This window comes from Aphanomyces astaci (assembly GCF_000520075.1).
Source record: "Aphanomyces astaci strain APO3 unplaced genomic scaffold supercont1.4, whole genome shotgun sequence".
Taxonomy (NCBI): Eukaryota; Oomycota; class Saprolegniomycetes; order Saprolegniales; family Verrucalvaceae; genus Aphanomyces; species Aphanomyces astaci.
In genome coordinates this window covers 974,758-1,001,935 of record NW_009798267.1, presented here as the reverse complement: position 1 = coordinate 1,001,935, position 27,178 = coordinate 974,758, and the positions used below count along the sequence as shown (strand labels likewise).

Below are 27,178 nucleotides of genomic sequence, written 5' to 3'. Positions count from 1 at the left end.
TGGGGCACCTTGAGTCGTGCAAGTGTTAACAAACATGAAGGCTGTCAACCATGCAATACATATTGAAACACAGGTTTTTCCTCCAATAGCGAAGATCCATGAAGCAACTGATTGTATCAGATTTATAGTTTGTGAGAGTACATCGCATCAGACATCCTGTCACCATGTGATGAGTTATAGTGTAATTCATACTTCGAAGTACTTATATATATACTGGTACCATGTATTTGAATGACTGATCATGATGATGTCTACTGCTCCTAAGATATATGGCCCGTAATCTTCACCCCAACGCCAGACGAGACTGCGAACAGCGAACACTCGCAGGTTCCTTGAACTTCCGTTGGCCGCAACAATCATCAGCCCCACAACATGATTCGCCCTGTAGCCCCCACTGACAGCAAAGCCAGCCTCGTCGCTCTTGCCGCTTCCACTGGCATCTTCCAGCCTGGCGAAGCCGAGATGCTCCTTGGGGAAACGTTAGACCACCTCTATGCCAACGCGCTGGGAGACCACCATTATGCGTTTGTTTCAGTGGACGACGAGACCATCAATGGCTGGGTCTACTTGAGCATCATGAAGGACACGGATCGAGTGTGGAACTTGTGGTGGATTGGCGTCGCTCCGGGCCATCAAGGCAAAGGCGTCGGTCGTCGACTCATGGAGTTTGTCCAAGCATTTGTGCGGCAGCAAGGCGCACGCATTCTGCTCGTGGAAACCAGCGCGACAGACATGTTGGCCAAGACGAGAGCGATTTACACCCGCTGGGGGTTCACAAACTGCGGCGAAATCCCCGACTTTTATGCCGACGGCGAGGGCAAAGTGACTTTTTGGAAACGCATTTTGTAAACTTGGAGTGGATTACTACTACGTAGTACTACTACAGTACTTAAATACTAGTAATTTCTTAGCACGAACTGTAAAAGTGATTACTACGTAGTATTAGTATTCTTATCCCGTGACCTCAACCTTTCATCGAGTACTAGTAAACGATACAGTAGTCTACTACTTTGGGGCACCTTGAGTCGTGCAAGTGTTAACAAACATGAAGGCTGTCAACCATGCAATACATATTGAAACACAGGTTTTTCCTCCAATAGCGAAGATCCATGAAGCAACTGATTGTATCAGATTTATAGTTTGTGAGAGTACATCGCATCAGACATCCTGTCACCATGTGATGAGTTATAGTGTAATTCATACTTCGAAGTACTTATATATATACCATGTATTTGAATGACTGATCATGATGATGTCTACTGCTCCTAAGATATATGGCCCGTAATCTTCACCCCAACGCCAGACGAGACTGCGAACAGCGAACACTCGCAGGTTCCTTGAACTTCCGTTGGCCGCAACAATCATCAGCCCCACAACATGATTCGCCCTGTAGCCCCCACTGACAGCAAAGCCAGCCTCGTCGCTCTTGCCGCTTCCACTGGCATCTTCCAGCCTGGCGAAGCCGAGATGCTCCTTGGGGAAACGTTAGACCACCTCTATGCCAACGCGCTGGGAGACCACCATTATGCGTTTGTTTCAGTGGACGACGAGACCATCAATGGCTGGGTCTACTTGAGCATCATGAAGGACACGGATCGAGTGTGGAACTTGTGGTGGATTGGCGTCGCTCCGGGCCATCAAGGCAAAGGCGTCGGTCGTCGACTCATGGAGTTTGTCCAAGCATTTGTGCGGCAGCAAGGCGCACGCATTCTGCTCGTGGAAACCAGCGCGACAGACATGTTGGCCAAGACGAGAGCGATTTACACCCGCTGGGGGTTCACAAACTGCGGCGAAATCCCCGACTTTTATGCCGACGGCGAGGGCAAAGTGACTTTTTGGAAACGCATTTTGTAAACTTGGAGTGGATTACTACTACGTAGTACTACTACAGTACTTAAATACTAGTAATTTCTTAGCACGAACTGTAAAAGTGATTACTACGTAGTATTAGTATTCTTATCCCGTGACCTCAACCTTTCATCGAGTACTAGTAAACGATACAGTATTCTACTACTTTGGGGCACCTTGAGTCGTGCAAGTGTTAACAAACATGAAGGCTGTCAACCATGCAATACATATTGAAACACAGTTTTTTTCTCCCAATGTGCACTATTGCTGCGACTTTCAATGTTTTCCAACAGTAACTAGGATATGCCATACAAACGCAATTAGTATGGATGCCCTCATCCATCGTTATGTAAGTAGTAGTACTATGCGGTGAGCGTCGCCGCCAACACCGCGAGCAATGCGACGACCAGCACCACGAGCACAAGTCGCTGACTTTCCAGCGTTTTGACGGCCGCGTGGGCGTCCAGTGCGTCGGCGGAGCTCTTGCGGAGTTGGGCAATCACGTCGGCCAGCTTGCCGTTCTCCTTGCGCAGTCGAGCGACGTCGTCCTTGTCGCCCTTGGTCGACACCGCCTTGGCCTCGGCTTGCTTCAACGCGACTTCTACCGTCGCCAGCTCGTTCTTGACCTGCGCCACTTGGGCGCGAAGGGTAGTCGCCGCCGCCTTGGCGACCTTGAGCGCTTCGTCCTTGGCGGCAACGTTGTTGGACGCCTTCTCCGTCGTTCGTTGCAGTTGCAACAGCGCCGATTGGGCCGCTTGGGCGTCCGCTACCGCCTGCTTGGCGTCGGCTTCCTTGGCGCGCAGGGCGGCACTGTGCTGGGTCGTCACGGCGGTCAGTTCGGCCTGCAGCTTGGCCACGTGTTTCTCCAACGACGCCACCGCGAGCATCTCGGTCGTCATCATGTACTGCGTGTCTTGCAACTTGGCTTCCGCCACCGCCACACGCTTCACCGCCGCTTCCGCCGCCGCCACCTTGTCCTATCTCATTTCCATCACGGATTGCATTCACGATGGATGATGGAGGACGACGACGAGGGTACCGTCACAGTCGACCGCAAGTGCGTGTTTTCCAGCGTCAATTGAGCAATCGTGGCTTCGTGCGCGTCGTTCGTGGCCGCGTGGTGGAGCAACGCCGCCTTGTCCGATTCCAATGTCGTCAACGCGAGCTTGAGCTCGTCCAGCTTTTCGTGCGTGTGGTCCGATGCTTTGCTCATGTCCTGCGAAATAAACAAAACCACGTCACACACAAAGCAATCTCGCAAAGGACACGCAGTTCTCAGCCGTAAACAACGTCAATCAGCCATCTGTCGTACATTGATAGCACGCTGGAGCGCATCGTTTTCCGTTTGAATACGATCCAACGCTTCCAAGTCGGCTTGGCTCTTGGTCACATGACGCAGCAGCGTCGCCTTTTCCGCCGCCAACGCATCCTGCGTCGCATGAAGGTTTGCCAATTTGTCCTCCAAAGCCTTGGTTTCCGCCGCAGTCGCCTGCATCCATATATATATCCCCACGTCACATATCATGTACCCAACCAACATGGCCTGCTTACATCAATCGACGACTGGAGTTCCGTGTTGTGGGCTTCCAATGCCGTCAGTTTAGCCTTGGTGGCTTCGTGCGATGCAGCTTGGGCTTCCAACTCGCGCTTCTCCGCTTCCCACTTGGCTTGTGCCTTGTTTAGGCGCTCCAAATCGCCTTTTTGCGCGTGCACATCGGACGCGAGTGTCTTCAGCAGCCCCTGGCTGGTCTCCCGCTCGGCTTCCAGCCGCACAATGGTATCCTCCAAGTCGGCTTTGGCGGCAGACGTCGCAGCTAGCGTCGCCTGTAGTTTTTCCGACTCGGTCACCGTTGCCTTGAGTTGGTCCACAGACGACTGGCGCTCCAGGGAATACCGCCGCGCGTCGCTGTGCATGCGGGACTGCAGCTTCTTCTCCGCGTCCAGCTCCATGTCGAATCGAACGCGTTCCCGTTCCAACTCCCGCTGGGCTTGCTACATTGAGAACGTGAGTTTCATAGGAAGTAGACGTCATAGAGGTACCTGTAGCAATGAGTCTTGTTCGCGGCTGTGATTTCGGACACTTTCCAACTCGGCTGTCAACGTCGACAATTGCGCATGAGTGTTGGCCAACTGGACCTTCAACGACGACACTTCTTGCTGCGATTCGGCTTCGGCGGCTTTGAGGATCAAGAAGCTTTGGGATTCTTTGGCCAAACTTTCCTGGGTGGAAGCCAAGGCGTCGGTCGCGGCAGCGAGGGCAGCGGCGTGGGTATCTTTGGCCTGCTTCAGGGAGCGTTCCAGCTCAAGCTTGTCCTGCACCAACTTCTTCATGTCGTTTTGGAGACGTTGTTGCATGTTGACGGACGTGGTCATTTCAATGTCGTATTTCTGCACTTGGCGATTCAACTCGTCTTGGAGACTCGACGCGCGGCTTAATTCCAAGCTCAATTTCGCCGAAGTGGTCGCCAATTCCGATTCCAACACAGCAAACTTCTTCGCGCTGTCGTTCGAAGCAATAGGTGCTACTGTCTGAGCTTTGACCTTGGGGGATGGTTGAGGCTCCGGGACAACGACGGTGGGGGTTGTTGTTGACTTCGTAGCGACAGGGGTAGGATCGACAGGCTTGGTTTGCTCGTCAATCGACGACTTGGCGTCATCTGCTTCGTCGGACTTGACCAGGGTAGTCGACACTGGTTGGACAGCTTGTTGGCCACCCCCTTCAACCTTCTCCTTCAACAATCGTCGTAATGTCACCAACTGCTTCACTTCCACGGCGATTTCCGCCATGTTCTGCTTGTTGTTGCGGAGGTCTCGGATCTTCGTGCCCGTGACATCGATAGCGGCATTGAGCTCGTCAATCGACGCGTTCTCGAAATTTTGGGCGCGGGCCATGATGTCAATCCAGGAATGCTCAAATGTGGTCGAGTCGCACCACTCGTATCCGGAAACTCTACCTTCTGGATAGGGATCTCTACCTTCTGGGATAGGGTCCATACAAATGGCAAGTGTTATTCTACATTCATTAAAGTATCCTCGGAGTACCTTGAATAGAGTTGGCCTTATGTTTGCTTCAATCCCTCACTAAAGTACATTTTTGAGTACTTGGTGAAAAACATCCGGATAGCCTTCCTCCTACTGGTAGAGGTAAAAATTCACGGTTCACGTTACTGTAGTACACGGGTACAGTGTACGTCTACTCAACCCTAGCAGTGACAGCACGCACTACCAAGAGAACTGGCAAATCGTCCTTTAACATCCCTGCACATTCTCAACTATAATTGTATACGTATAGCCCTGTCTGAAGAGCATATCGAATCGAATCGCGAATGGTTGATTGGCGCATCTGAAATTAGTTGAATTTGATTGGCGAATATTTTGACCAATCAAGCGAAACCGTTCTGCACTGAGAACCGTTGATTGGCTCTTCAGATCACATCATGACAACATTGACCGACGGCGGTGCAGGACACCTGCGGCGAGTCTTCCAGGAATGGTCCCACTTAGCACGATACAAGCAGCAGCAGGAGATGAAGCGTCGTCACGCAGTTCGATTCCACTACTTCCACCTACTGCAGAAGGGATTTCGGGCCTTTACGCAGCTCGTCCATGAACGGAATTCTCGACTGCAACTTCTTCATCGAATGATGTCAAGGAAGATCCAAGCTCGGAGTTTCTACCGATGGAGTGAGCATGTGCGTCAGCGTCAACGACAAGCTATTCAGTTTCGTCTGTACTGGACCAAGCATGTATTTCGCTCGTGGCAGGAGTCCCATCGTCGCGCGGTGCGAGACGCCCGTCTTGTCCGCACTGCCGATCACATCCATCACATTTCGGTACACTCCTACACCCCCACATCATCTCCATATCGCTCAAAATGCCGTTTTCCTTGTACAGCTATTGCGTCGGTCGTTTGCGGGATGGCGGGAGTTTTGTTCGATTCGCCATCGACGTCGTGTGCAAGTCGAATCCTCTTTCGAACTCCATCAAGCGCAATCCAAGCACGTTCAAATCTCGGAAACGTTCCAAAGATGGAGAGAATACGCACGAAGCGGCGCTGCCCACCGCGTGATCCTGTACATCGTCCCCTTCCAAAAGAGAATATTCGTCATGGATCACTGTAGCCATCGTGTCCGTGTCCACGCGCAAGTGTCCTTGACCAAGCGAGTGCTGGATGCGTGGGTGCAGTTCATTGGGATGCGACGATGGGACGAAATCCTCTACTTTCGTGCGGCAAAGCACCGCGCGCTCGTCGTGCAGAAGCAGAACCTGTCCACCTGGCGTCAAAAGTACAACTCGCCATCATACCTTCCTTTCATCAAGACTCATGGACACATGGAACCTCTCCGTAGCGCCCTGCTATCGAAAGCAACGCGGCTTCAAACCATTGCCGCATTAACGCACTGGAAGCTGACCATGCAGCGACGGGCGTTCCACGGGTGGATCCTACGGATGCGAACGCGGCAAGCCAAACGACATCATCTCCACGAGGTAGTCTGCATCGAGTAATGCAAACATGTACGAGAAACAGTCGTATCTAGGCATTGGAGTGGAGGCACGCGAATTTCCTGCGACAGGGGCTAGTCCATTGGGCTCAAGCGGCGTTCGTCCTCCATGACCAGCGCCTTCTGCGTGTACAGACGCAGGCGGTGGCGGCTGCGGCGCGCCTCTGGAGACGGATCGCACGGATTGTGGCACACTGGAGATATGTGGCCTCGCGGGGACGCATCACAGGACGCGTTGAAAGCAGGAAGGAATGGTGGCCGACAACGGCGAGTCGGCATGCCGCCATCGAGCAAGAAATTCAACCGCTGGGGATGGCGAGCGCTGCAGTAACGCACCATCGAATGCCTCCACGAAAGCCCCTGGAGTTGCTGTATGATGCGGATGTGGACGCGTCGTCGACGGCCGCGTTCCCGGCGAGGGGACTCACGGAGAGGACGAAGGAATCAAAAAGCATCATGCATGTCGGTCTGGGCAAGTACGGGATGTCGGTGCCGACATCCCCAAGACGATCGCATGTACAGCATGTAGTCCCATCGGACGACGAAATGGAAAACGTTGTGCGTGAGATGGAGAGTCGAATGCGGTATTGGCAAGACAAGCGTCGTGAGTGGAAAGCGCACAAAACACAATTGGATGCGTTGCGAAATCATATCACTGGTGGCGGTGCTACGCATTCCTCGTTGGATCTTTTGCGGCGGACGCTCGACGTCATGGAGGCCACGCACCGCGACCACGTGGCAGCACATGTGTCGTCCAAGGCAGAAATCGCGGCGTTTGCACATCACATTGACGAATTGCGTCGTCGCCGTAGGGATGTCTTTCCAAACTAGAATACCAGGAGACACGTCCATGTCATAAGACCTTCCTTCATGCACACATCTGTGTCGGTCCGTCAACGGCGACGTTTTCTAGAAAACCAAGAAAATAAGGATTCCGTCGAATAATTATCGAATTTTGGTCAACAAATCGATGTTGATTGGCTTATTTCTGAACTATTTTATCCAATGAATGGCAGCAACCTAGCAGCGTCTACAACACCCAAACACAACCAAATTCTTCCCTCCGGACAACCACCACCGAACCCACTTCACCAGCAGGGCTACGATGGACTACGGCCGTGAACTCTTGCGTCGACAATTTACAGGTATGAGATGATGCTACATGTCATGGAATCAACATCCTTACCGTGACATGCTAGAACTTAGCCGCAACCCGCCGGAGGGTGTGAGTGTTGGCTTGGGGGACGACGAAAACCTGTTCAACTGGGAAATCATGCTTGTGGGGCCGCCCGACACGCTGTACGAAGGCGCGTTCTTCAAAGCCCGACTGGAATTCCCCAAAGATTTCCCCAACATGCCGCCGAAAATGACCTTTGTCTCGGAAATGTGGCATCCCAACGTCTACTCTAACGGCGTGGTGTGCATATCGATTTTGCATCCGCCAGGCGAGGACCGCATGAACGCCCAAGAGTCAGCGGACGAGCGATGGCGCCCGATTTTGGGCGTGGAAGCCATTCTTGTGTCGGTCATTTCCATGCTTTCGGACCCGAACGACGAGTCCCCAGCAAACCTCGATGCCGCTGTCGAGTGGAGAACCAACAAGGACGGGTTCAAGAAGCATTGCCGCCGTATCGTGCGCAAGTCGCAAGAAGACTTTTAAGTACTTGTGGGAAACGCAAACCGTACCTTGAACGAAATTGCATATCATCACATTAGTTTCTTCTTCGTCGTCCATCATGTTTCCCCGCGTCATTTCCTTCCTAAGAAGTTGCATGATAACGAAATGACCTTCCATGTTGTTACGGCTTCAACAATGGCGCGCGGCGATCTTGGCGCCATATATTCGACTTGTGACGGATTTCGATATCCGGATAATGTATCCGAAACCTTGCAAGCTCGTCCCAAAAATTCTCCATCAACCGACAAGCGCACCTGGAACATGTCTTCGCCCTACGTGATTCCTCACCGCGCCATCTTCTCGGAAGCGGACTTGCGCCAATTCCTCCGCTCCAATGTACATCGATGCATATGTCCCTGATTCGTCATGCAGTGCCTTGATTGTAGGCGTATGAAATGATTCTCCGCTTCGTCAAGCATTTGAACGAAAGCGTGAAAGGCAAGAAGCTGACCGACGATATCCCCGTGTCCAAGGTATGCCATGCTCTTTTCACATAATTAGTATGCATGACTCTTGTGTGCTGGTAGAATGTCGAGTCCGTCTTGGCTGTGCTCGCTACTCTGAACACATGGATCGACGAGATCCCACCGATTGCGCAGCCGATGCGGTTCGGGAACAAGGCCTTTCGCACGTGGTACGACCGATTGGTGGATGTATGTGCGCAACTCTCTTTCCCTCGCTCGTCCCATCCCTTTTCCATGCATTCACGGCAACTGCGATCGTAGGAATCCCCGCGCATCCACGAAGCCATGTTGGACCCACCCGAGCTGAAAGAGGCGGCGATCGAGTTGTGTCCGTACTTGATCGACAGTTTCGGCAACCGCGTGCGGATCGATTATGGCACGGGCCATGAAACGAGCTTTATCATCTGGTTATGTACGTCCTCGTTTTCTCCATCCATGATCGCGACTCACTCGTGTCCCTGCAGGCGGGCTACACAAAATCGGGTTCCTCCGCCAAGCCGACTTCCCCGCCATCGTGCTCAAGATCTTCCACGCGTATCTCGTCCTCATGCGCCGCCTCCAGAAGGTGTACATGCTGGAACCGGCGGGGTCGCACGGGGTATGGGGACTGGATGACTACCAGTGCCTGCCGTTCTACTTTGGGTCGTCCCAGCTCGTGGGCCAAACCAACCTCGCGCCCAGCTGCGTGCATGACGATGGGACGCTGCAGCTCCACCACGGAGAGTACTTGTACCTGGACGCGGTCAAGTTTGTGCGCGACGTCAAGTCGTCCGGGTCGTTCGCCGAGACGTCGCCGATGCTCAACGACATCAGCGGCGTGCACTCGTGGGACAAGATCAACGGCGGCATGCTCAAGCTTTACGAAGGCGAAGTGTTGCACAAGTTTCCTGTGATCCAGCACCTGCTCTTTGGGTCGCTCTTGCCGTGCACGTGGACACCGTCGCAAAGCGGCGAAACGTCCTACACACCTGTGAGCACGCACCCGGGCACCCGCGTCCATGCGCCCAACTGGGACCTGCCCGTGAACGACTCGGCGCCGTGGACCCCCGTCGAGAGTCTGGCCAAGACGGTCGCGGACACGCAAACCGAAGCATTCTTGGCGCCACCACCACGCAAGGAATAAGGGAAACGGACATGACGAACGAGTGGATATGAACGTACAGTCTTTCGTATCCCTATAATGACATGATAATGTGCATTTTCCTGTTGTTTATAATACTAGTAGTTGTTTCAAGGAACCTGTTGTACTCGGTCGATTCACGAATGTTTGGCGAACTTGATTGGTTATAAATCGTCGAAACAAGTGATATCATTGGGTAGCGATTATTGTCCAATCAAAGAGGAGTACCCTGGCATTTTGAATTTGCACATGCAAGCCTTCGCAGCGGTAGATTCAACTGACCAACTCGTTCAAGTGAGAATTGGCAGGCAGCAATACATCGTCAAGATCCAGGCCAAGAAGAGCTCTGGGCATCATTCTACATGCCTCGATTGTCGCTCGTCTGACGACCATGCTTGTGAATGCAAGGCGGTCTTGTGTGACAATGTGACCATCGGCTCAGTGGGCGTGGCCTGGTCGCGTGGGGACCTTGTCACTCTGATCCAATCGTACATGCACACATGCGTCGCTGCCTTTGAGCCATGGAAGAAACTCATGGAATCGCTCGTCGTGACCCATCCGAATGCCACCGTCGCTGTCGATCACTCCATGGCGCACTACCTGCTCGCGATTTCAGTTCCTTTCGACAGTACTCATGTGATCCACGTACGTGTGCATGCCAACTCACGGATAGAAGACGCATGCATCGAATATGCACTCACCGAAACCACCAGTCTCGCTGTGCATCTCCACACACCAACAACGATCCAGGTTGCACTGGCCGTCCTTGACCGGCAGAGAGCGACCCGCGCTGCGTTTCTGGATGCGTTGGCCCACCACTTGTTGCGTACGCAGCTTCATTCTGCATTGAAACGTTGTCTCATATCCATATCTAGTGCTTTCCTTCGATGCCACTCATTTGAACACGTTGGACTGCGCCGTGGTGCATGATCAGGCCGACGCCGTCTGTTGGATCGACATCGTCCGCGTCACGTTCGCACCCACGTGGGGGCTTGTCTCCACAGACGCACCCCTGTCGTCCATTCAAGATGCCCACACTCTGTCAGGAAGGCCACTTGTGTCCGTTGTCCTCGTCGACGCAGAGGGCCACCACCCCCTCTCTATCACCCCTTCAGACATGGACGCATTTCATGCCAATTTCATCGCTCCAGATGCTGCTTTCTTTCACTCGTGGCTTCGACACGTCCTGTACGCACGAGACAATCGACCAGACGACGCCGTCCCTCCGACACGCCTACCTTCGACGTGAAGTGGTCATTGCATTCCATGGCAGCAACAGTGTTTGAAAGTGTACAGTATTGTAGTTCTAATAAGTGCCGTACGTTGTTTGAGTGGACGAGTCCCTAGTACATGCGGAGGGAGTACTGTACGCTGTACAAATCCTGCAAACTAACTTCAATGTGCATTGCAAAACGACAAAACCTATAGCGATATGGTCAATAGTAAAGTCGCCCTTGAACCCACGTTGAAAAGGCGGCATCACTACCCCCCAACTCATGGAATGTTTCATTATTTGCTCGACACCAAGTTATGAGCTGCGACACTGTTCTTACAGTGTATCAGTAGTCAAAGCACACTGTGTGTTAGTGCAACTTCCACTTGAGCGTGGTGACGTCGCCGAGTCGTCGGGGGTTGCGGATGGCTTTGTACGCAAACACCACCGTCGCGACCAAGCACAAGCTGCCCACGACGAGAAACACCACCCCCAGCGCCACGTTTTCGCTGCCAAACCAGGCTATTTCCCCCACCACAATCGCTTTCGTGCCTGCCAACAACGCCTTCATGAAGGGCTAAATCATTATGATGAGAAGTACGTACCATCGGTGAAAAAGTTGGATTGGACAGCAAACGTGAGCGTGGTGCCGGCGGGAAGGTCACGCACGCCAATGCGGCCATACGGTTTGCGCACGACATTGCCCGCTGCGAGGTTGACCCACACACGGAAGAATTCGTTTTCGACCCCCGTGCCAGGCGCCAAAGTCGTCCACGCCGTACTGTTGGTGTAGTCGGACGTAATCTAAGTGCATTATCAAGTACACACACGGACGGACAACATTTCCATATGTCGTAGTACCTGAGGAGGCAAGGACGTTCCCGGAGGCGGAATGATGCGGCTGTAGTTGGGGTTGTGCCAAATGGGGAGGAACGAATCCAGGTCAAGTCCCCCCGAAGGGTTTGCAAAGTTGTACGATTGGAACGTGCGTGCAATGCCTACAATCCCCCCACCCACAACGGTCATGAGCTACAACTCTTCCTGCGCACTTGATGATGAAGCCGGCGACAGGATTCATGTACCCGTGTGGAGCAAGTCGGTGGGGTAGAGCTGTTGGCCTGACGGAAGCGTTCCATTGTGTAGCCTGCACAGCTGCCACGTTACAACTTGGGCAGATGCAAACGTCAGAACGTACCAAAAGATGTCGTTGAACATTGTGTTGGCCACCAACCCGCACGGGTAATGCTGCCGCGAAACGTTGGCTCCATAACACACGGTTCCGTTGCACAGCAACGAATCGGGGGACGTCAGCACTGGGTCGCACGCTGTGGTCGTGTCTCCAGCTTGCCATCCGCCCATGTACTGCTGTGGGAGCTGCGAAGTCATGTATCGTCGATGGTTCTGGTAGAATGGACTCAGCTCATAAAACACGAGGGTATCGCCTGCGATGTCCCGCTGCAGTGTGATCGTTACAAAGCACGTCTTGGAGCCTGAGAACGAGTTGGCATCGTGTGGCGACGCCAGGTGGCACTTGCTCACGTGCACCACTGTGCCGCCTGACTGCTCGGACTCGACCACGGCCGTAGCGGACGACGGACCGTCATATACCACACGGTACACACTCATGTTCCTTGAGCGTTGTAGCACAAGACCTCCAAGTGTCAAGCACACGATGGTGCCAAGCAACAACACTGCCACCGACCACCGCAGCGTCAAAATGGGCGTCCACACCGGCAGAGTTTGTTGGGTAAACTTGGACGCATTGGGACGATTCTTCGCCTTTGGTAAGACACCACCTCCTTCTGTCGTCGTTACTGCTGCGACTGCTGGACCGTTATTGTCTGTCGCGGATGATGCCGTCACGGACACCGGAAGCTGCACCGTCGCCATCCTAACGTGTGGGATATCTTTCTGCGCAACAATGATTGTCGTTTCGTAACCGCTTTTTGCTTCCTTATATGAGACTTCAACTTATTTCGTTGTTGACTGTGAATCGCGAATATTACACAAACATGAAATGTCTATTAAATAATACTAGTGCAAATGCAATTGCTATTTCTACTTTGATATTGTCTTGAAATCACCACGCCGTGTACGTCACTCTTTTGTACGTGACGCCAACGCAAATGTACAAGTCTGTCGTGTCGTACTTGAAGTCGCCTTGTGTGCAACTCGTGGTCGATGTGATGGCGGACGACGTGAATGCTCCCGCCATCTTGACCAACCCATTCAAACTTGTGGTGGATGTGACGCTAAGTGTGCTGCCAACGGTGGCAGACGTTCCAATCGCCACGGAACTGGCCGCCGTGATCGGGCCGTTCAATGTAATGGGCGCCGTCTGCGCAGCCGAGCCCAGCGTGATGTCATTGGTGACCGTGAGCGAAAACGAAGGCGTGGTCACCGCGAGCGAAGTCGCGCCAGAGTGTGTGATCGTCGCCGCGTCCATGGTCAATTCCATTGTGCCCGCTGTGACGATGTTGCCTCCGTTGGACACGGTAAACTTGGGCGTACCAGAATTGCTGATCTCAAACCCGTTCGAGTCCACAAGCAAGTTGCCGCCCGTGACTTTGGTGGTCGTGCCCGTGAGCACCACTCCCGTCGACGCCAACGACAAGCTCGAGGCGGTGGCGCTGAGTGTAATGGCAGCACACGCACCTGCCAGCAACGTCGGGCTGACAGTCAGCAGCGACGACGCCGTGGCGTCCGCGACAGAGAACGACCCACTGGACGACCCAGCACCAAGTCGCACCGTGACGGACCCCCCGATGGTGGAGCCAGCTCCCGATACCAGCAAGAGGTTGCCACCCACCGTGGAAGAGCCAGCGCCAGCTTTCAACTCCACGTTGCCACCAATGGTACCCGCACCACCCGTGATGGTGGCCTTGCCTCCAGTGGAGAGACTGCTGGCGCCCGCTGTGACCGACACAGCGCTACCGATGCCGACAGAGCTGGACCCAACCGACAACGAAATCGCACCGCCAGATCCAGTGGTGGAATCGGCCGTGACGATAGCAATTGCCCCGCTGGACATTCCAGTTCCAACTGTCGAGAGGGTGATGCCGCCGCTGGTGGAACCCGACGCACCTGCACCGCCGACCATGACTATATTGCCGCCAACGCCAGTTGTACCCAGCCCCCCAGTGAGCTCGATGTTGCCTCCAGCTAGCCCTTGTCCTCCGGTAAGAGTATTCTTCCCGCCAGTGTTGTCACCACTGTTGCCAGCAGTGAGGGCAACGGAGTTCCCCACTCCTGTCGAACTACTTCCAACAGTAAGCGCGATGCCACCGCCACCACCTGCGGTCGCAGTGCCCGTCGTCAATAAAATGCTGCCCGTCGGTGCAGCACCCGACAACGTCGACAACGTGATTTGACCACTTGCCTTGGTGGAAGAGCCGGCGCCACTGATGAGGTTGATGCTGCCGCCAGTGTTACTCGTTCCCGAGCCGCCAGTTAGCACCACGCTGCCACCTCCAGCGCCGGTAGCGGTGCCTGACCCAACACCACCAGTCAACTCGACATTGCCACCAATCGCACCAGCCCCACCCACAAGGGACGTTTTCCCTCCTGCTAACGTCGTCGATGACGTCAAGCCAGACGTTAACGTAATGGAGCCACCCACTCCAGTGGAACTATCGCCGACCGTCGCAACAATGTTGCCACCACTTCCAGAAGTAGACGTGCCAGACAGAATGGAAATGACGCCACTATTGATAGCGCCGCCAAGTGTAGACAACGTCAGAGCTCCACTTGCCGTGGAACCAGACCCAGACTTGAGGACCACGTTCCCACCTGCGCCGGCGGACCCAACACCACCGGTCAGCTCCACATTTCCACCCACGGTACCTTCCCCGCCAAATAGTCGACTTTTCCCACCGGTATTGTCTGAGCTGCTGCCTGCAGTGACGGTCACCGCACTTCCAACTCCCGTAGACGACGAACCCGCGGAGATTCCGATCGTACCGCCCGATCCGGCACTTGCATCGCCCGTGGTGAGTGAAATACTACCGCTTGTGGCAGCCCCCGCCAAAGTGGAGAGAACAATCACCCCACTTGCTTTGGAAGAGGCACCAGCTCCGCTGATGAGCTGGACGGCGCCACCCGTTCCCAAAGTCGCGGCACCACCAGACAAAATGACATTGCCCCCACCAACACTGGTGGACGCTGTAGTGCCAGTGCCACCTGTTAATTCAACGTTTCCGCCAATAACACCAGTCCCGCCAAAAATGGACGATTTGCCGCCAGTGTCGTCACCACTGGTACCTGGAGTCAACGAGATGGCACTTCCAACACCCGTGGACGTAGCACCCACCGAAAGTGAAATGACACCTCCAGTGCCAGACGTTGACGATCCAGTCGACAAGGAAATGGCTCCGCTGTTGATGGCACCGCCAATAGTGGACAATGAAACTGCACCGCTTGTGGTCGAACCTATTCCGCCGGACAATACCACGTCACCGCCAACGCCAGCTGTGCCGGCCCCACCGTTCAACGCTACGTTACCGCCAACAGATCCAGCTCCACCAACAATATTGCTTGTACCGCCAGTATTACCAGTAGTGCTACCAGCAGTGACGGTCACACTGCTACCCACCCCGGAGGAACTTGCACCGGCTGTGATTCTGATCACCCCACCCGAGCCAGCGGTTGCTGCTCCTGTAGAGAGTGAAATACTGCCGCTTGTACTAGTTCCAGCCAAGGTTGACAATGTAATTTGACCGCTCGCAGCCGTGGATGCTCCGGCACCACTAATCAAGCTGATACTGCCACCAGTACTAGCTGAGCCGGCTCCAGCAGTCACAATGACATTTCCTCCGCCAATGACAGACGACGACGTTCCTGCCCCTGCTTTCAATTCAACGTTGCCTCCAACCGCACCGGTACCTCCAATCAACGTCGCTTTACCGCCGGCGGCAGTCGTCGACGACGTTGCACCGGCAGTAATCGTTACTGCACCACCAATTCCGGTGGAGCTCCCCCCAACAGTAGCCACAATGTTGCCGCCGTTACCGGCTGATGAGGTTCCAGATAAGAGTGAAATATCTCCACTGTTGATGGCCCCTCCAATTGTTGATAGAGTAACAGCACCGCTGGTTGTGGAACCCGATCCGCTGGTCAATAGAACGGTGCCACCAACGCCAGTAGTACCAACACCTCCGGTCAACTCGACGTTGCCACCAACCGAACCTTGTCCACCAATGGTACTGGCTTTGCCTCCAGTGTTTCCAGTGGTGGCTCCTGCTGTGGTCGTCACAGAACTTCCAACTCCCGACGAGCTTGAGCCTGCTGTGATTGTGATCACGCCACCGGAACCAGCAGTAGCACCCCCAGTAGTTAGCGCAATACTGCCGCTTGTTGCCGCTCCACCGACAGTGGACAATGTGATCCGACCACTCGCAGCCGTTGCCGCACCGGCGCCACTGACGAGGTTAATGTCGCCACCGCTATTGGAAACTCCGCTTCCACCCGTCAAGACAACGCTACCACCGCTTGCGCCACCTCCACCAGTCAATTCGACATTGCCTCCTATGGCACCGGAACCACCAACCAAAGATGTTTTACCACCAGTAGCTCCAGTAGCCGACGTTGCCCCAGACGTGAGCGCGATGGCACCACCTGCACCGGTTGTGCTGCCGCCAACTGTTGCCACAATGTTACCACCGTTGCCGGCTGTAGACGTTCCAGAGAGTAGCGAAATGGCGCCACTATTGATCGCACCACCAACCGTTGAGAACGTCAAGGTACCGCTTGCAGTTGTGCCAAGCCCACTTGTCAGCAACACGTTACCACCGATTCCAGCGGTACCCACACCACCGTTCAATTCAATGTTTCCACCGGCAGTACCTTGACCACCGACAAGCTTTGACTTGCCGCCAGTGTTGTCGCCGCTACTGCCTGCAGTCACCGTCACTGCACTGCCTACGCCTGTCGAGCTCGCGCCCACGGTAACGCTGATTGACCCGCCAGATCCAGCAGTGGCAGCGCCAGAAATCAGTGAAATGCTGCCAGTGGTTGCAGCACCAGCCAACGTCGACAGCGTTACTTGGCCACTTGCCATGGTAGCAGCTCCAGCACCGCTGACGAGTGTAACACCTCCACCAGTGGCTTGGGTTCCGGTTCCTCCAGACAAAATGACATTTCCGCCTGCAATGGACGCTGCCGTAGTTCCAGTGCCGCCTGTGAGTTCGACGTTGCCACCCACAACTCCACCACCGCCAACGATGGTCGTCTTCCCACCGGTATTGTCACTGCTTACCCCAGGAGTGATGGTGATGGCCGTTCCTGGACCTGTGGAAGTACCCCCAGCGGAAAGCGAAATACCCCCGCCATTGCCAGACGTTGACGTTCCGGTGGATAGTGCAATGGAGCCACTGCTGATAGTCCCGCCGACCGTTGAGAGAGTCACACCACCGCTCGAGCCAACGCCGGTTCCACTCGTCAACACAATGTTGCCTCCGAGGCCAGTAGTACCGACTCCGCCAGTCAGTTCCACGTCTCCTCCAATCGTGCCACGACCGCCAACAGCCTTGGACTTGCCACCTTTGTTGTTGGCACTTTCACCAGCCGTAACTGTGACTGCACTGCCAACCCCGGTCGAACTTGTGCCTGCAGTCACAGTAATGACACCTCCAGATCCAGCACTAGCAGAACCCGTCGACAGGGAAATACTACCGCTAGTAATGGCGCCAGCCAAAGTAGACAGGGTTATTTGACCACTCGCCTTTGTCGTCGCTCCGGCCCCAGTGACCAAGTTGATATTGCCACCCGTGCTGGCGGTGCCTGTACCCCCATTAAGGTTCACATTCCCGCCACCAGTACCCGTGGCACTGCTTCCAGCCCCGCCGGTGAGTTGAACGTCACCACCAACTGTGCCTGCGCCACCAACGACTAACGTTGTACCACCCGCAGAGTTCGCGCTGGTGCCTGATGTCAGTGTGACCGCAGAACCCACGCCTGTGGTTGTGCCGCCAGTGGCAATTGTTATAGCACCTGCCGACGCAGTACTAGATGTTCCAGTGGAAATCGTCACGGCTCCACTGTTTCCCGTCGCACCGGATGCTGAGATCGTGATCGAACCACTGGTCCCACCACCAAATCCACTGACGAGTTCAACGTAGCCACCATTTCCGGCCGTTCCTTGGCCAGCTGAGAGCGACACGAAGCCACCCAAACCCGTGCTGCCTGTTCCAGCTGTCAGTTGAATACCGCCACCAGCAGCACCGTTTCCAGCAGTGATGGCAACGCCACCGCCACTAGCTGACGTACTTTGTCCAGATTGAAGTGTCAATGCGCCACCAGCAGAGGAACCCCCGGCACCAACAGACATGGTGATAGCCCCACTCGTGCCAGTCGCAGTTCCAGTGGTCAATGCGATCGAACCACCAGTTGTAGAGCCACTTGCTGAGATGATGTAGACATTGCCACTTGTACCGGAAGAAGAACCCCCGCCACTCGTCAACAGTAGATTGCCACCTGTCGACGTACCCAACCCACTTGTAAGCTCAACATTGCCACCTGTGACACCACCACCGGCTGCCAGAGACGCTTTACCACCGCTACTGGTGGTACTTAATCCAGCTGTTGCAGCCCACGCTCGTCCAGTGCCCGACGAACTCCCAACCGAAAGCGTAATGGCCCCACTCGAGCCAGTGCCACCAGCATTGCCCGTGGTAAGCGAAATTGCACCAGACGAGCCGGACGCGCCGCCAGTTGAAACTGTAATCGCGCCACTTCCAAAGCCGCTTGCGCCGGAACCAGTGGCCAATTGGACACCTCCACCCGTGCCAGCAGTGCTTAGGCCACCAGTCAATGCCAAACTTCCGCCAGCCAAATTGGTGCCAGCCCCGCCAGTCAGGGTAATTCCACCGCCGATGTTCCCGCTACCTCCGTATAAGAACATTTTGCCCCCAGTTCCAGAGGCAGACGACGTCAGTCCGGCGGTTAGAGTAATGGAGCCGGCAGCACTTGCGGCCCCTCCTCCCACAGCCATTGCAATAGAACCTGCAGCGGAAGTCCCCGTGCCAGTGTTGATAGCAATGGGGCCGCTTTGTGCAGCACCTCCGAGGGTGGACAAGGTGATGCCTCCGCTTGACAGCGTGCCTGTTCCGGTGTTGAGTAGAACGTTACCACCCGTGCCAGCACTTGCAGCACCGCCATTAAATTCGACGTCTCCTCCCACAGTTCCACCGCCACCGGTCACGGATATCTTACCACCGGCTGCAACACTACTCGACCCAGCGGTCAGAGTGATCTTACCACCGGTGTCTAGTGCACCAGAGCTGACGGTGGCTGTAATGTCACCCCCAGTTCCGGCAGACGACGTGCCTGTAGCCAGTGACAAAGCGCCACTATTTCCGGCACCATTGGCCGTCGAGAGACTGATCAATCCACTTGCAGCACCGGTACTGGCACCAGACGCAATGGTAACTTTCCCACCAGCGTTAGTAGACCCCGCACCAGCATAAAAGCCAAGGTTGCCACCGTATGAGCCTTGCCCTGCTTGAAGGGAAATAGCTCCACCCGTCGCAGCGGTAGACGACCCACTGCCGATACTTACTGTTCCACCCAAACCAACTGTACCAGCTCCGGATGACACAGTCACACTACCACCCGATCCTGCAGTCACAGCTCCGGAAGCCAACGTCACTGCGCCGCTTGTGCTTGTGCCTCCAGCGGTAGACAAGGTAAGTGCACCACTGGCAGCAGCTGCGGCACCGGTACCAGTCACCACGACGATTTGACCTCCAGTGTTGGCACTTCCAGCCCCACTCGTGAGTTCAAAGTTGCCACCCGTCGTACCAGCACCACTGAAAAGCGACGCTTTGCCGCCGGTTGAGGCTGATGCAGTTCCAGCACTCAGTGAAATAACACCTCCAATTCCTGCCGTGGTGGCACCAACGCTAGCGGTAATACCACCGCCCACACCGTTCGCACCAGCCCCCGTAGCCAACGAGATTGCGCCACTGGAAGCAGACGTTCCACTTGTCGACAACGTGATACCGCCACTAGTAGCAGTCGACCCCCCAGCCCCTCCGAGCAAGGCAATGGTCCCGCCCAAACCAGCGGATCCTGTCCCACTGGTCAGTTCGACGTTGCCTCCAACCGTACCGGCGCCACCAAATATGGCATTCTTGCCACCTGTGGACGCAGTGCTGGCACCGGCAGTTGCTGTGATCGCAGAGCCAATGCCGGTTACACTCCCACCTACGGATATGGTCACAGCACCACCACTGCCAGCGGTAGGTGTTCCCGTTGTCAGCGCAATTACTCCAGAGGTACTTGGTCCAGTTGAGGTTGAAAGCGTAATGCCACCACTGGCATACGTGGCAGCACCAGCACCAGTAGCGAAAGTCATTGACCCTCCGGTACTCCCCGTGCTCGCGCCACCAGTCAATAGGATTGAGCCTCCGGTGCTTGATCCGGCGCCACCAGTAGCCTCGAACCTACCACCGACAGTACCCGAACCCGCTGTGACGGAAGTTTTACCACCAGTGGAGGCTGTGCTACTTCCAGACGTCAAGGTGATGGACCCTCCAACGCCTGTGGTACTACCACCAACAACAGCCCCAATGGCCCCTCCAGACGCAGATGTTGAGCCTCCAGTGACTAGCGATAGCTGGCCACTACTGAACGCTCCACCAGTTGTCGACATTGAGATACTTCCACTGGATGATGACGATGCGCCACCACCACTCGTCAACAACACACTGCCACCCGTGGTCGACGTACCCACACCCCCTGTGAATTCCACATTGCCGCCAATTGTCCCTTGACCACCAAAAACACTCGATTTGCCTCCGGTTGAAGCAGCACTGACACCAGCTGTCAGTGTGATGGCCCCACCAATGCCCACAGCACTGGTTCCTGCCAATCCAGTAATACTGCCACTGTTGCCAGTGGATGTCGCTGTGCCTGTGGTGAGGGTGATCGATCCACTGGTAAATGCACCGCCACTAGTTGACAACGCCACATCGCCACTTCGGGTGCCTCCAAGGCCAGACGAGAGCTGGATATTCCCGCCTGTCGTTGAGGTTGCCGAACCGCCATTGAACTCGATATTGCCTCCAACAGTGCCTGAATTACCAGAAATGGACACCTTTCCACCCGTCGAAGCGGAGCTTGAGCCTGCAATCAAACTCACTTGGCCGCCAATGCCAGTACTGCTGGCCCCCACGGCAGCACTAATAGCACCCCCACTACCACCAGTGGATGTGCCAGTGGTGACGAAAATTGAACCAGAGGAAAACGCTCCACCAGTTGTCGAAAGAGAAACGGCACCGCTACCTTGAGACGCAGAGCCACCACCCGTGGTTAGTACAATTTGACCTCCGGTTGAGGATGACCCAACGCCACTTGTGACTTCAACGCTTCCGCCAACAGTGCCTTGACCTCCGACGATCGAGCTCTTTCCTCCAGTAGACGCACTGCCAATACCGCCCGTGAAGGAGATGGAACCTCCGAGGCCAGTGTTGCTGGAACCAGCCAAAGCAGAAATAGAGCCACCAACTCCTGACGACGACGCACCAGTGGACAAGCCAATCCCACCAGATGGGAACGCTCCAGAAGCCGTGGATAGTTGTATATCTCCACTTGCAGCCGTGCCAGTTGATGTGCCCGTGGTAATGAAAATTCCACCTCCAGTAGAAGCTGAAGATGTCCCGCCGCTTAAACGAATACTTCCACCCGTGTTAGTCGTTGCCGCACCACCGGTGAGTTGAATCTCACCACCCGCGGTGCCAGCACCACCAGTGATGCCAGCATTGCCTCCTGAAGCCGACGCACTCGGCCCCGACACAAGAGAAATGGCGCCTCCAGGGTTAGTTCCGGAACTGCTTCCGACATTGGCACTGACGCCGCCACCAGTCCCGTCGGACGCAACTCCAGTTGTAAACGAAATGGCTCCACTGGAGCCACCGTTATCCGCCGATGCCAATACAATTAATCCACTGCTTGCCGTGGCAGACCCCACGCCGCTTGTAAGGCGAAGTGCGCCACCAATACCAGAGGAACCCGCTCCACCATTGAGCAAGACTGCACCGCCATTAGTAGTGGAGCCGTCGCCACCATTGATGGTCACGGTACCACCTCCAGTGCCACCGCCTCCAGAAACAGTCGTACCACCGCCAACGGCAGCCGCGCTTGCGCCTGACGTCAAGGTCATCGTGCCGCCGACACTGGTGTTACTGCCACCGACGGATAACGCGATGTTCCCGCCGGACGCAGCCGTGGATGTTCCACTTGAGATGCGAATTTGACCACTAGAAGGTCCTCCACCGGCAGACGAAATGGACACAGCACCACTGGCTTGACCTGTGGCACCAGTACCAGTAACAACGTTGATTCCACCACCGATAGCCGTCGTGGAGCTACCCCCAGCCAGCGAGATTGCTCCGCCATTGAGAGTGTTACCCACTCCTGCAGTGAGCTCCACATTACCACCGACTGTGCCTGCGCCACCAAGAATGGAGCTTTTGCCACCAGCCGCATTTCCACTAGCGCCAGCCGTCAGCGAAATCGTACTACCGATTCCAGTTGACGATGATCCAACAGAGGCGATGATACCGCCACTTGACCCAGAAGTAGCAGCGCCGGACACGATGTTCACACCGCCGGTGTTGAATGCACCAGTCGCAGACGATAAACCAATGGTTCCACTCGTAGACGAGCTTCCAGCGGCTCCACTTGTTAGGATAATGTTCCCGCCATTGCCGGTTGTAGCAGCTCCACTTGTAACTTCGATGTCACCTCCGCCGGTCACACCTTGCCCACCAGTCGCTCGAACTTTTCCGCCAGAGTTGTCTCCACTGATGCCTGCTGTAAGTGAAATTGCACTTCCAGCCCCAGTCGACGTCGAGCCAACCAAAGCGGTAAGAGCACCTCCAGCGCCAGCAGATGCAGCACCAGTCGTCAAGGACAAAGCCCCACTTGAGCTTGCCCCTGCAAGAGTTGACAATGTGACTTTGCCACTGGCGGCGGCGCTGCCTCCGGAACCACTGACCAAGTTAATACTACCACCGGTTGTGATTGTAGCAGCACCCCCTGTTAAGATGACGTTGCCGCCACCCACTCCAGTCCCACCGCCTGCACTGCCACCCGTAACTTCAGCATTTCCACCAACCGTGCCAGCGCCTCCAAACGCCGACAACTTTCCACCAGTGGACGCGCTTGTACTTCCAGACGTTAACGTGATGGTCCCACCAAGGCCAGTGGTACTGGCGCCAACTGTGACCGCAATATTGCCACCATTTCCGGCAGTGGATTCCCCAGAAGTGACTGATAGTGCACCACTAGTGAAACCGCCACCCACAGTTGAGAGCTTAATCTCCCCACTGACTGAGGCAGTGGCAGCGATTCCACTGACCAACGAAATGTGCCCACCAACACCAGTGGACCCGGTGCCTGCACTGAGCTGGATCACGCCCCCAGCCAATCCTTGACCTGCATTAATGGCAACTTGCCCTCCGGTATTGTCAGTGCTAGCGCCAGATTGTAACATCACGGAACTTCCAGCAACACCAGTGCTACTGCCAGCCGTCAACCCAATGGCACCACCAGCACCAGTTGACGCGTCGCCAGTCACCAAGTTAATCTTGCCACTAGTTGTTGCACCCGCCAAAGTGCTCAACGTCAAATCACCGCTAGCCTTGGTTGAAGCACCAGCACCAGTGATGAGTTTAATAGCACCGCCAGTGCTAGCACTGCCTTCGCCACTTGAAATAAGAACCTTGCCGCCAGCACCAGCCGCATCGCTTCCAGTACCAGCAGTCAACTCAAGATTTCCTCCGATGGTTCCAGATCCGCTCTGAAGGGCAATTTTGCCACCATCAGCAGTAGTACTCAAACCGGCTGTAATAGTGGAACTTCCTCCAATGCTTGCAGAGCTATCGCCAATTGACACAGCAAAATTACCACCAGACCCAGCCGTGCTCGATCCGGTCAGTATCGAAATTCCACCGCTGCTGATTGCACCACCCGTGGTTGAAACTTGAACTTGGCCGCTTGTGGAGGACGTTGCCCCGGCACCACTCGTCAGTAGAACTTGACCGCCGATAGTGCCTGTTGCAGTTCCTCCAGTCATCTCAATGTTACCGCCGACAGCACCATCACCACCAGTGAAGCTCGTTTTGCCACCAGCCGCGTCAGCACTTTTTCCTGACAAGAATGCAATACTTCCACCAATTCCGGTAGATGTATCTCCCACAGTTGCTGCGATGTTACCACCAGCTCCGGCCACAGGGGTACCCGTAGTCAGCGAGATGGCTCCACTTGTGCTTGGACCGGACAAAGTCGACAGGACAATCGCCCCGCTTCCGTACGAAGTCGCCCCTTGGCCAGTTGTAACACGGATGCTACCTCCCGTACTTGTACTGCTGACACCACCAAATAGCGTGATACTGCCACCAGTATTGGAGCCACTACCGCCTGAAAGTTGAACATCACCACCGACAGTTCCCGACCCTCCATTGACGGAACTCTTTCCGCCAGTGGCAGCCGAACTGATGCCAGCTGTCAACGTCACATCTGGTCCATTTCCAGTGGCACTTCGACCAGAAGTAGCTGTAATAGCACCTGCATTTGCGGACGCAGAATCTCCCGTTGTCAAGGAAACGCCGCCACTGGCAAACGATCCACCTGTAGACGACAATGCGATCGCGCCAGAAGCAGTCGTACCAGCACCAGACGCCAAAGCGATGCTGCCACCAAAGGTCGCACTTCCGGCTCCGGCAGTCAGTTCAACATTGCCGCCCACGCCGCCTGCTCCGCCGACGACACTAGCTTTCCCACCAGTAGACGACGTGCCCAGACCCCCCGTAAGAGTGATACCCCCGCCGTTACCCACGGCACTTCCACCAGCAGTCGCAACAATGTTCCCACTATTTCCAACCGATGTTGCAGTGCCGGTCGCAAAGGTAATCGTTCCGCTTGTATACGCACCGCCATTGGTGGTGAGAAGCACATTTCCGCTCTTTGACCCTCCTTGGCCTGAGGTTAGTGCAATCGACCCACCGGTCGCTGTATTACTGCTTGCGGTTCCGCCTGTGAGCTCGACGTTGCCGCCTGCGGTACCAGTATTCCCTGACACAGAAACTTTGCCACCAGTGGAAGCAGTGCTGAGACCACCAATCAAGCTGATTTGACCACCAATGCCCGTAGAACTCGCCCCGACGGCAGCACTGATGGTGCCTCCGTTTCCATTTGTAGAAGTACCAGTGGTCAGTTGAATAGCACCACTTGTGTAGTCGTTTCCGGCAGTGGAGAGGGTGATTGCGCCACTGGTGGTTCCAGTTGGCGCGCCACCAGAGGTTAGACTGATAGCTCCGCCGGTTGTGGTGGCGGAAACAGCACCAACCAATTCGACAGCTCCACCTTGAGCCCCAGTGCCCGAAGTAATGGTCACCTTGCCCCCTCTGGCCGCCGTACTTGTACCCGCTGTCAGTGTCAGAGCTGATCCAATACCGGAACCACTTGATCCGACCGAAAGGCCAATTGTACCTGCAGCAGCCGACGACGACGGGCCAGTGCTCAGGGTCACAGCACCAGTTGGATACACGCCTCCGCCAATGCTAGCCACCGAAATCGAGCCACTTGCATACGTCGTAGCACCAGCACCACTAACCAATTGAATGTTGCCACCGGTACTACCGGTCCCAGCTCCGCCGGTGATAAGAACAGCGCCGCCAGTGCTAGTGGTACCCACACCACCTGTGACAGCCACATTACCTCCCAAGGTGCCTTGGCCACCAGTGACAGAAGTGAGCCCTCCAGTCGAAGTTGTACTCGCACCGCCCACGACAGATACTGCACCTCCCAAGCCTGCAGTACCTCCACCCGCGGAAAGAGCGACACTTCCACCTGTTCCAGCTGTTGCGGTTCCAGTTGCCAACATCAAAGAACCACTGGTACTGGCACCACCGCTGGAAGACAGCACTATGGCGCCACTAGCAGCAGTTGCAGCACCCACACCCGATATTACAACGACTTGACCACCAGTGTTGGCCGTTCCAGCCCCGCCCGTCACGAGTGCGCTTCCCCCAAAGCTGCCAGCACCTCCAACGACTGAGGTCTTTCCGCCTGTTGCGGCAGTTCCAACTCCTGAAGTAAGAGTAATGGATCCACCAGTGTTGGCTGAACTGCTGCCTGGTGAGACACTGATGTCACCACCAACACCATTCGTGCCTGCACCTGTGGCGAGTGAGATGGCACCACTTGATGCCGCGGTAGCCGATGTTGACAACGTGATTGCACCGCTTGTAGAGGTCGCTTCGCCGGCGCCACTTAACACAGCAATTAGCCCTCCATTGGTAGTAACACCAGCTCCACCCGTGAGTTCAACGTTACCACCCGCGGTGCCTTGCCCACCGAAGAGACGCGTTTTGCCGCCGGTTGAGGCTGCACCAATTCCAGCAGTCAGCGTAATGCGACCCCCGATTCCAGCAGTACTGGAACCAACAGTCACCGACACATCGCCACCAGATCCGACGGTTGGAGAACCAGTTACGAGGGAAATCGTACCACTTGTGCTTGGACCTACCGCCGTAGACAGTGTAATCGCCCCGCTGGAGGTCGTGCTGGCACCGACGCCACTCAGCAACGCAATGGCACCACCTGACGCAGCAGAACCGATACCAGCCGTAAGTGACAAGGAACCACCGCTGTTTGTCCCGGCACCCCCAGCGATGGAAATACCACCACCGATGGCACCTGCCCCACCAACAAGACTACTAGAACCACCTGTTGCTGTGGCACTGCTGCCGGCGGTAAAGGACACGCTGCCACCACTTACGACAGAACTTCGACCGGCCACGCCAGTAATAGACCCGATCGCAGCTGTGGTCGAGTCGCCAGTAACCAGGGAAATAGACCCAGTGGTAAAGCCACCACCAGTGGTTGAAAGCGTGATCCCGCCACTGCCTGCAGCGGCGGCGCCGCCCCCAGTAGTCAATACAATTTGACCACCAGTGCCCGAACTGCCAACACCGCTTGTCAATTCCACATTTCCGCCGATTGTACCTTGACCCCCAGAAATACTAGATTTTCCACCGGTAGATGCAGAGCCCACCCCAGCTGTCAGAGATATAGCTCCACCGACGCCAACGGCACTGCCACCTGCTACAGCAATTATACTTCCACTGTTGCCGATGGAGGTGGCTGTTCCAGTGCTGAGAGTCACACTGCCACTTGTGAATGAGCCGCCACTCGTAGTAAGCGCAATGTTTCCGCTCCTGATTCCACCCAGGCCTGAAGTAAGCTGAATGTTGCCACCCGTGGCTGGAGATGCGGTCGCTGTTGCTGTGCCACCGTTCAGTTCTACATTGCCTCCGACGGTACCAGTGTTGCCTGAAATAGAAACCTTCC

At 55.4% G+C, this 27,178-nt stretch overlaps 9 protein-coding genes across 12 annotated transcripts; 6 read left to right on the top strand and 3 right to left on the bottom strand.

The window, feature by feature from the left end:
• Window positions 1-372: 372 nt before the first annotated feature.
• On the top strand, window positions 373-849 carry H257_02494 (hypothetical protein; the record flags this gene model as incomplete). Its single annotated transcript, XM_009826165.1, has 1 exon — window positions 373-849. One exon carries the CDS (start codon window positions 373-375, stop codon window positions 847-849), a length of 477 nt encoding a protein of 158 aa, XP_009824467.1.
• A 528-nt stretch (window positions 850-1,377) lies between these two features.
• H257_02493 (hypothetical protein) lies at window positions 1,378-1,854 on the top strand (the record flags this gene model as incomplete). The annotated part of the gene is made up of 1 exon (XM_009826164.1): window positions 1,378-1,854. The coding sequence occupies one exon, from the start codon at window positions 1,378-1,380 to the stop codon at window positions 1,852-1,854; it is 477 nt and encodes a 158-aa protein (XP_009824466.1).
• A 296-nt stretch (window positions 1,855-2,150) lies between these two features.
• H257_02492 (hypothetical protein) lies at window positions 2,151-4,755 on the bottom strand. Its single transcript, XM_009826163.1, has 5 exons — window positions 3,889-4,755; window positions 3,400-3,840; window positions 3,161-3,337; window positions 2,888-3,064; window positions 2,151-2,825 (listed from the first exon to the last, which is right to left on the bottom strand). Exons 1-5 carry the CDS (start codon window positions 4,738-4,740, stop codon window positions 2,211-2,213), a joined length of 2,262 nt encoding a protein of 753 aa, XP_009824465.1. The 5' UTR covers window positions 4,741-4,755; the 3' UTR covers window positions 2,151-2,210.
• A 530-nt stretch (window positions 4,756-5,285) lies between these two features.
• On the top strand, window positions 5,286-7,290 carry H257_02491 (the record flags this gene model as incomplete). 2 transcript variants are annotated; one of them, XM_009826162.1, is made up of 5 exons in its annotated part: window positions 5,286-5,681; window positions 5,743-5,921; window positions 5,970-6,134; window positions 6,198-6,336; window positions 6,387-7,290. In XM_009826162.1, the coding sequence occupies 5 exons, from the start codon at window positions 5,286-5,288 to the stop codon at window positions 7,179-7,181; spliced, it is 1,674 nt and encodes a 557-aa protein (XP_009824464.1). In that variant the 3' UTR covers window positions 7,182-7,290. The 2 variants fall into 2 exon arrangements, with proteins under 2 accessions (XP_009824464.1, XP_009824463.1); XM_009826161.1 differs by having other exon boundaries at window positions 5,743-6,134.
• A 109-nt stretch (window positions 7,291-7,399) lies between these two features.
• H257_02490 (hypothetical protein) lies at window positions 7,400-8,158 on the top strand. The gene is made up of 2 exons (XM_009826160.1): window positions 7,400-7,495; window positions 7,550-8,158. The coding sequence occupies exons 1-2, from the start codon at window positions 7,456-7,458 to the stop codon at window positions 8,008-8,010; spliced, it is 501 nt and encodes a 166-aa protein (XP_009824462.1). The 5' UTR covers window positions 7,400-7,455; the 3' UTR covers window positions 8,011-8,158.
• A 105-nt stretch (window positions 8,159-8,263) lies between these two features.
• H257_02489 (hypothetical protein) lies at window positions 8,264-9,705 on the top strand. 3 transcript variants are annotated; one of them, XM_009826159.1, is made up of 5 exons: window positions 8,264-8,364; window positions 8,415-8,501; window positions 8,556-8,662; window positions 8,754-8,904; window positions 8,957-9,705. In XM_009826159.1, exons 3-5 carry the CDS (start codon window positions 8,597-8,599, stop codon window positions 9,613-9,615), a joined length of 876 nt encoding a protein of 291 aa, XP_009824461.1. In that variant the 5' UTR covers window positions 8,264-8,364; window positions 8,415-8,501; window positions 8,556-8,596; the 3' UTR covers window positions 9,616-9,705. The 3 variants fall into 3 exon arrangements, with proteins under 3 accessions (XP_009824461.1, XP_009824459.1, XP_009824460.1); XM_009826157.1 differs by having other exon boundaries at window positions 8,556-8,681; XM_009826158.1 differs by having other exon boundaries at window positions 8,556-8,904.
• An 80-nt stretch (window positions 9,706-9,785) lies between these two features.
• On the top strand, window positions 9,786-10,943 carry H257_02488 (hypothetical protein). The gene is made up of 2 exons (XM_009826156.1): window positions 9,786-10,438; window positions 10,488-10,943. The coding sequence occupies exons 1-2, from the start codon at window positions 9,862-9,864 to the stop codon at window positions 10,859-10,861; spliced, it is 951 nt and encodes a 316-aa protein (XP_009824458.1). The 5' UTR covers window positions 9,786-9,861; the 3' UTR covers window positions 10,862-10,943.
• Window positions 10,944-11,047: 104 nt separating this feature from the next.
• H257_02487 (hypothetical protein) lies at window positions 11,048-12,740 on the bottom strand. Its single transcript, XM_009826155.1, has 5 exons — window positions 12,021-12,740; window positions 11,908-11,969; window positions 11,687-11,823; window positions 11,431-11,629; window positions 11,048-11,377 (listed from the first exon to the last, which is right to left on the bottom strand). Exons 1-5 carry the CDS (start codon window positions 12,713-12,715, stop codon window positions 11,196-11,198), a joined length of 1,275 nt encoding a protein of 424 aa, XP_009824457.1. The 5' UTR covers window positions 12,716-12,740; the 3' UTR covers window positions 11,048-11,195.
• An 87-nt stretch (window positions 12,741-12,827) lies between these two features.
• H257_02486 (hypothetical protein) lies at window positions 12,828-25,981 on the bottom strand (the record flags this gene model as incomplete). The annotated part of the gene is made up of 1 exon (XM_009826154.1): window positions 12,828-25,981. A coding segment is annotated over one exon (13,076 nt), but the record flags the coding sequence as incomplete, so codon positions are not given.
• Between the last annotated feature and the right edge of the window lie 1,197 nt (window positions 25,982-27,178).

Excerpts from the sequence above, each read along its gene's own strand:
- H257_02488 (XM_009826156.1), top strand. The coding sequence starts at position 9,862 with ATGCAAGCCTTCGCAGCGGTAGATTCAACTGACCAACTCGTTCAAGTG. Across the intron at positions 10,439-10,487 it reads GTTGGCCCACCACTTGTTGC|TGCTTTCCTTCGATGCCACT; the intron begins GTACGCAGCTTC and ends ATCCATATCTAG.
- H257_02487 (XM_009826155.1), bottom strand. The coding sequence starts at position 12,715 with ATGGCGACGGTGCAGCTTCCGGTGTCCGTGACGGCATCATCCGCGACA. Across the intron at positions 11,970-12,020 it reads ATGTTCAACGACATCTTTTG|GCTACACAATGGAACGCTTC; the intron begins GTACGTTCTGAC and ends GCAGCTGTGCAG. Across the intron at positions 11,630-11,686 it reads GAACGTCCTTGCCTCCTCAG|ATTACGTCCGACTACACCAA; the intron begins GTACTACGACAT and ends TAATGCACTTAG.
- H257_02490 (XM_009826160.1), top strand. The coding sequence starts at position 7,456 with ATGGACTACGGCCGTGAACTCTTGCGTCGACAATTTACAG. Across the intron at positions 7,496-7,549 it reads CTTGCGTCGACAATTTACAG|AACTTAGCCGCAACCCGCCG; the intron begins GTATGAGATGAT and ends GTGACATGCTAG.
- H257_02489 (XM_009826157.1), top strand. The coding sequence starts at position 8,290 with ATGTCTTCGCCCTACGTGATTCCTCACCGCGCCATCTTCTCGGAAGCG. Across the intron at positions 8,682-8,753 it reads GGTACGACCGATTGGTGGAT|GAATCCCCGCGCATCCACGA; the intron begins GTATGTGCGCAA and ends CTGCGATCGTAG. Across the intron at positions 8,905-8,956 it reads GAGCTTTATCATCTGGTTAT|GCGGGCTACACAAAATCGGG; the intron begins GTACGTCCTCGT and ends GTGTCCCTGCAG.
- H257_02492 (XM_009826163.1), bottom strand. The coding sequence starts at position 4,740 with ATGGCCCGCGCCCAAAATTTCGAGAACGCGTCGATTGACGAGCTCAAT. Across the intron at positions 3,065-3,160 it reads CGCTCCAGCGTGCTATCAAT|GACATGAGCAAAGCATCGGA; the intron begins GTACGACAGATG and ends TTTATTTCGCAG. Across the intron at positions 2,826-2,887 it reads ACTTGCGGTCGACTGTGACG|GACAAGGTGGCGGCGGCGGA; the intron begins GTACCCTCGTCG and ends GAAATGAGATAG.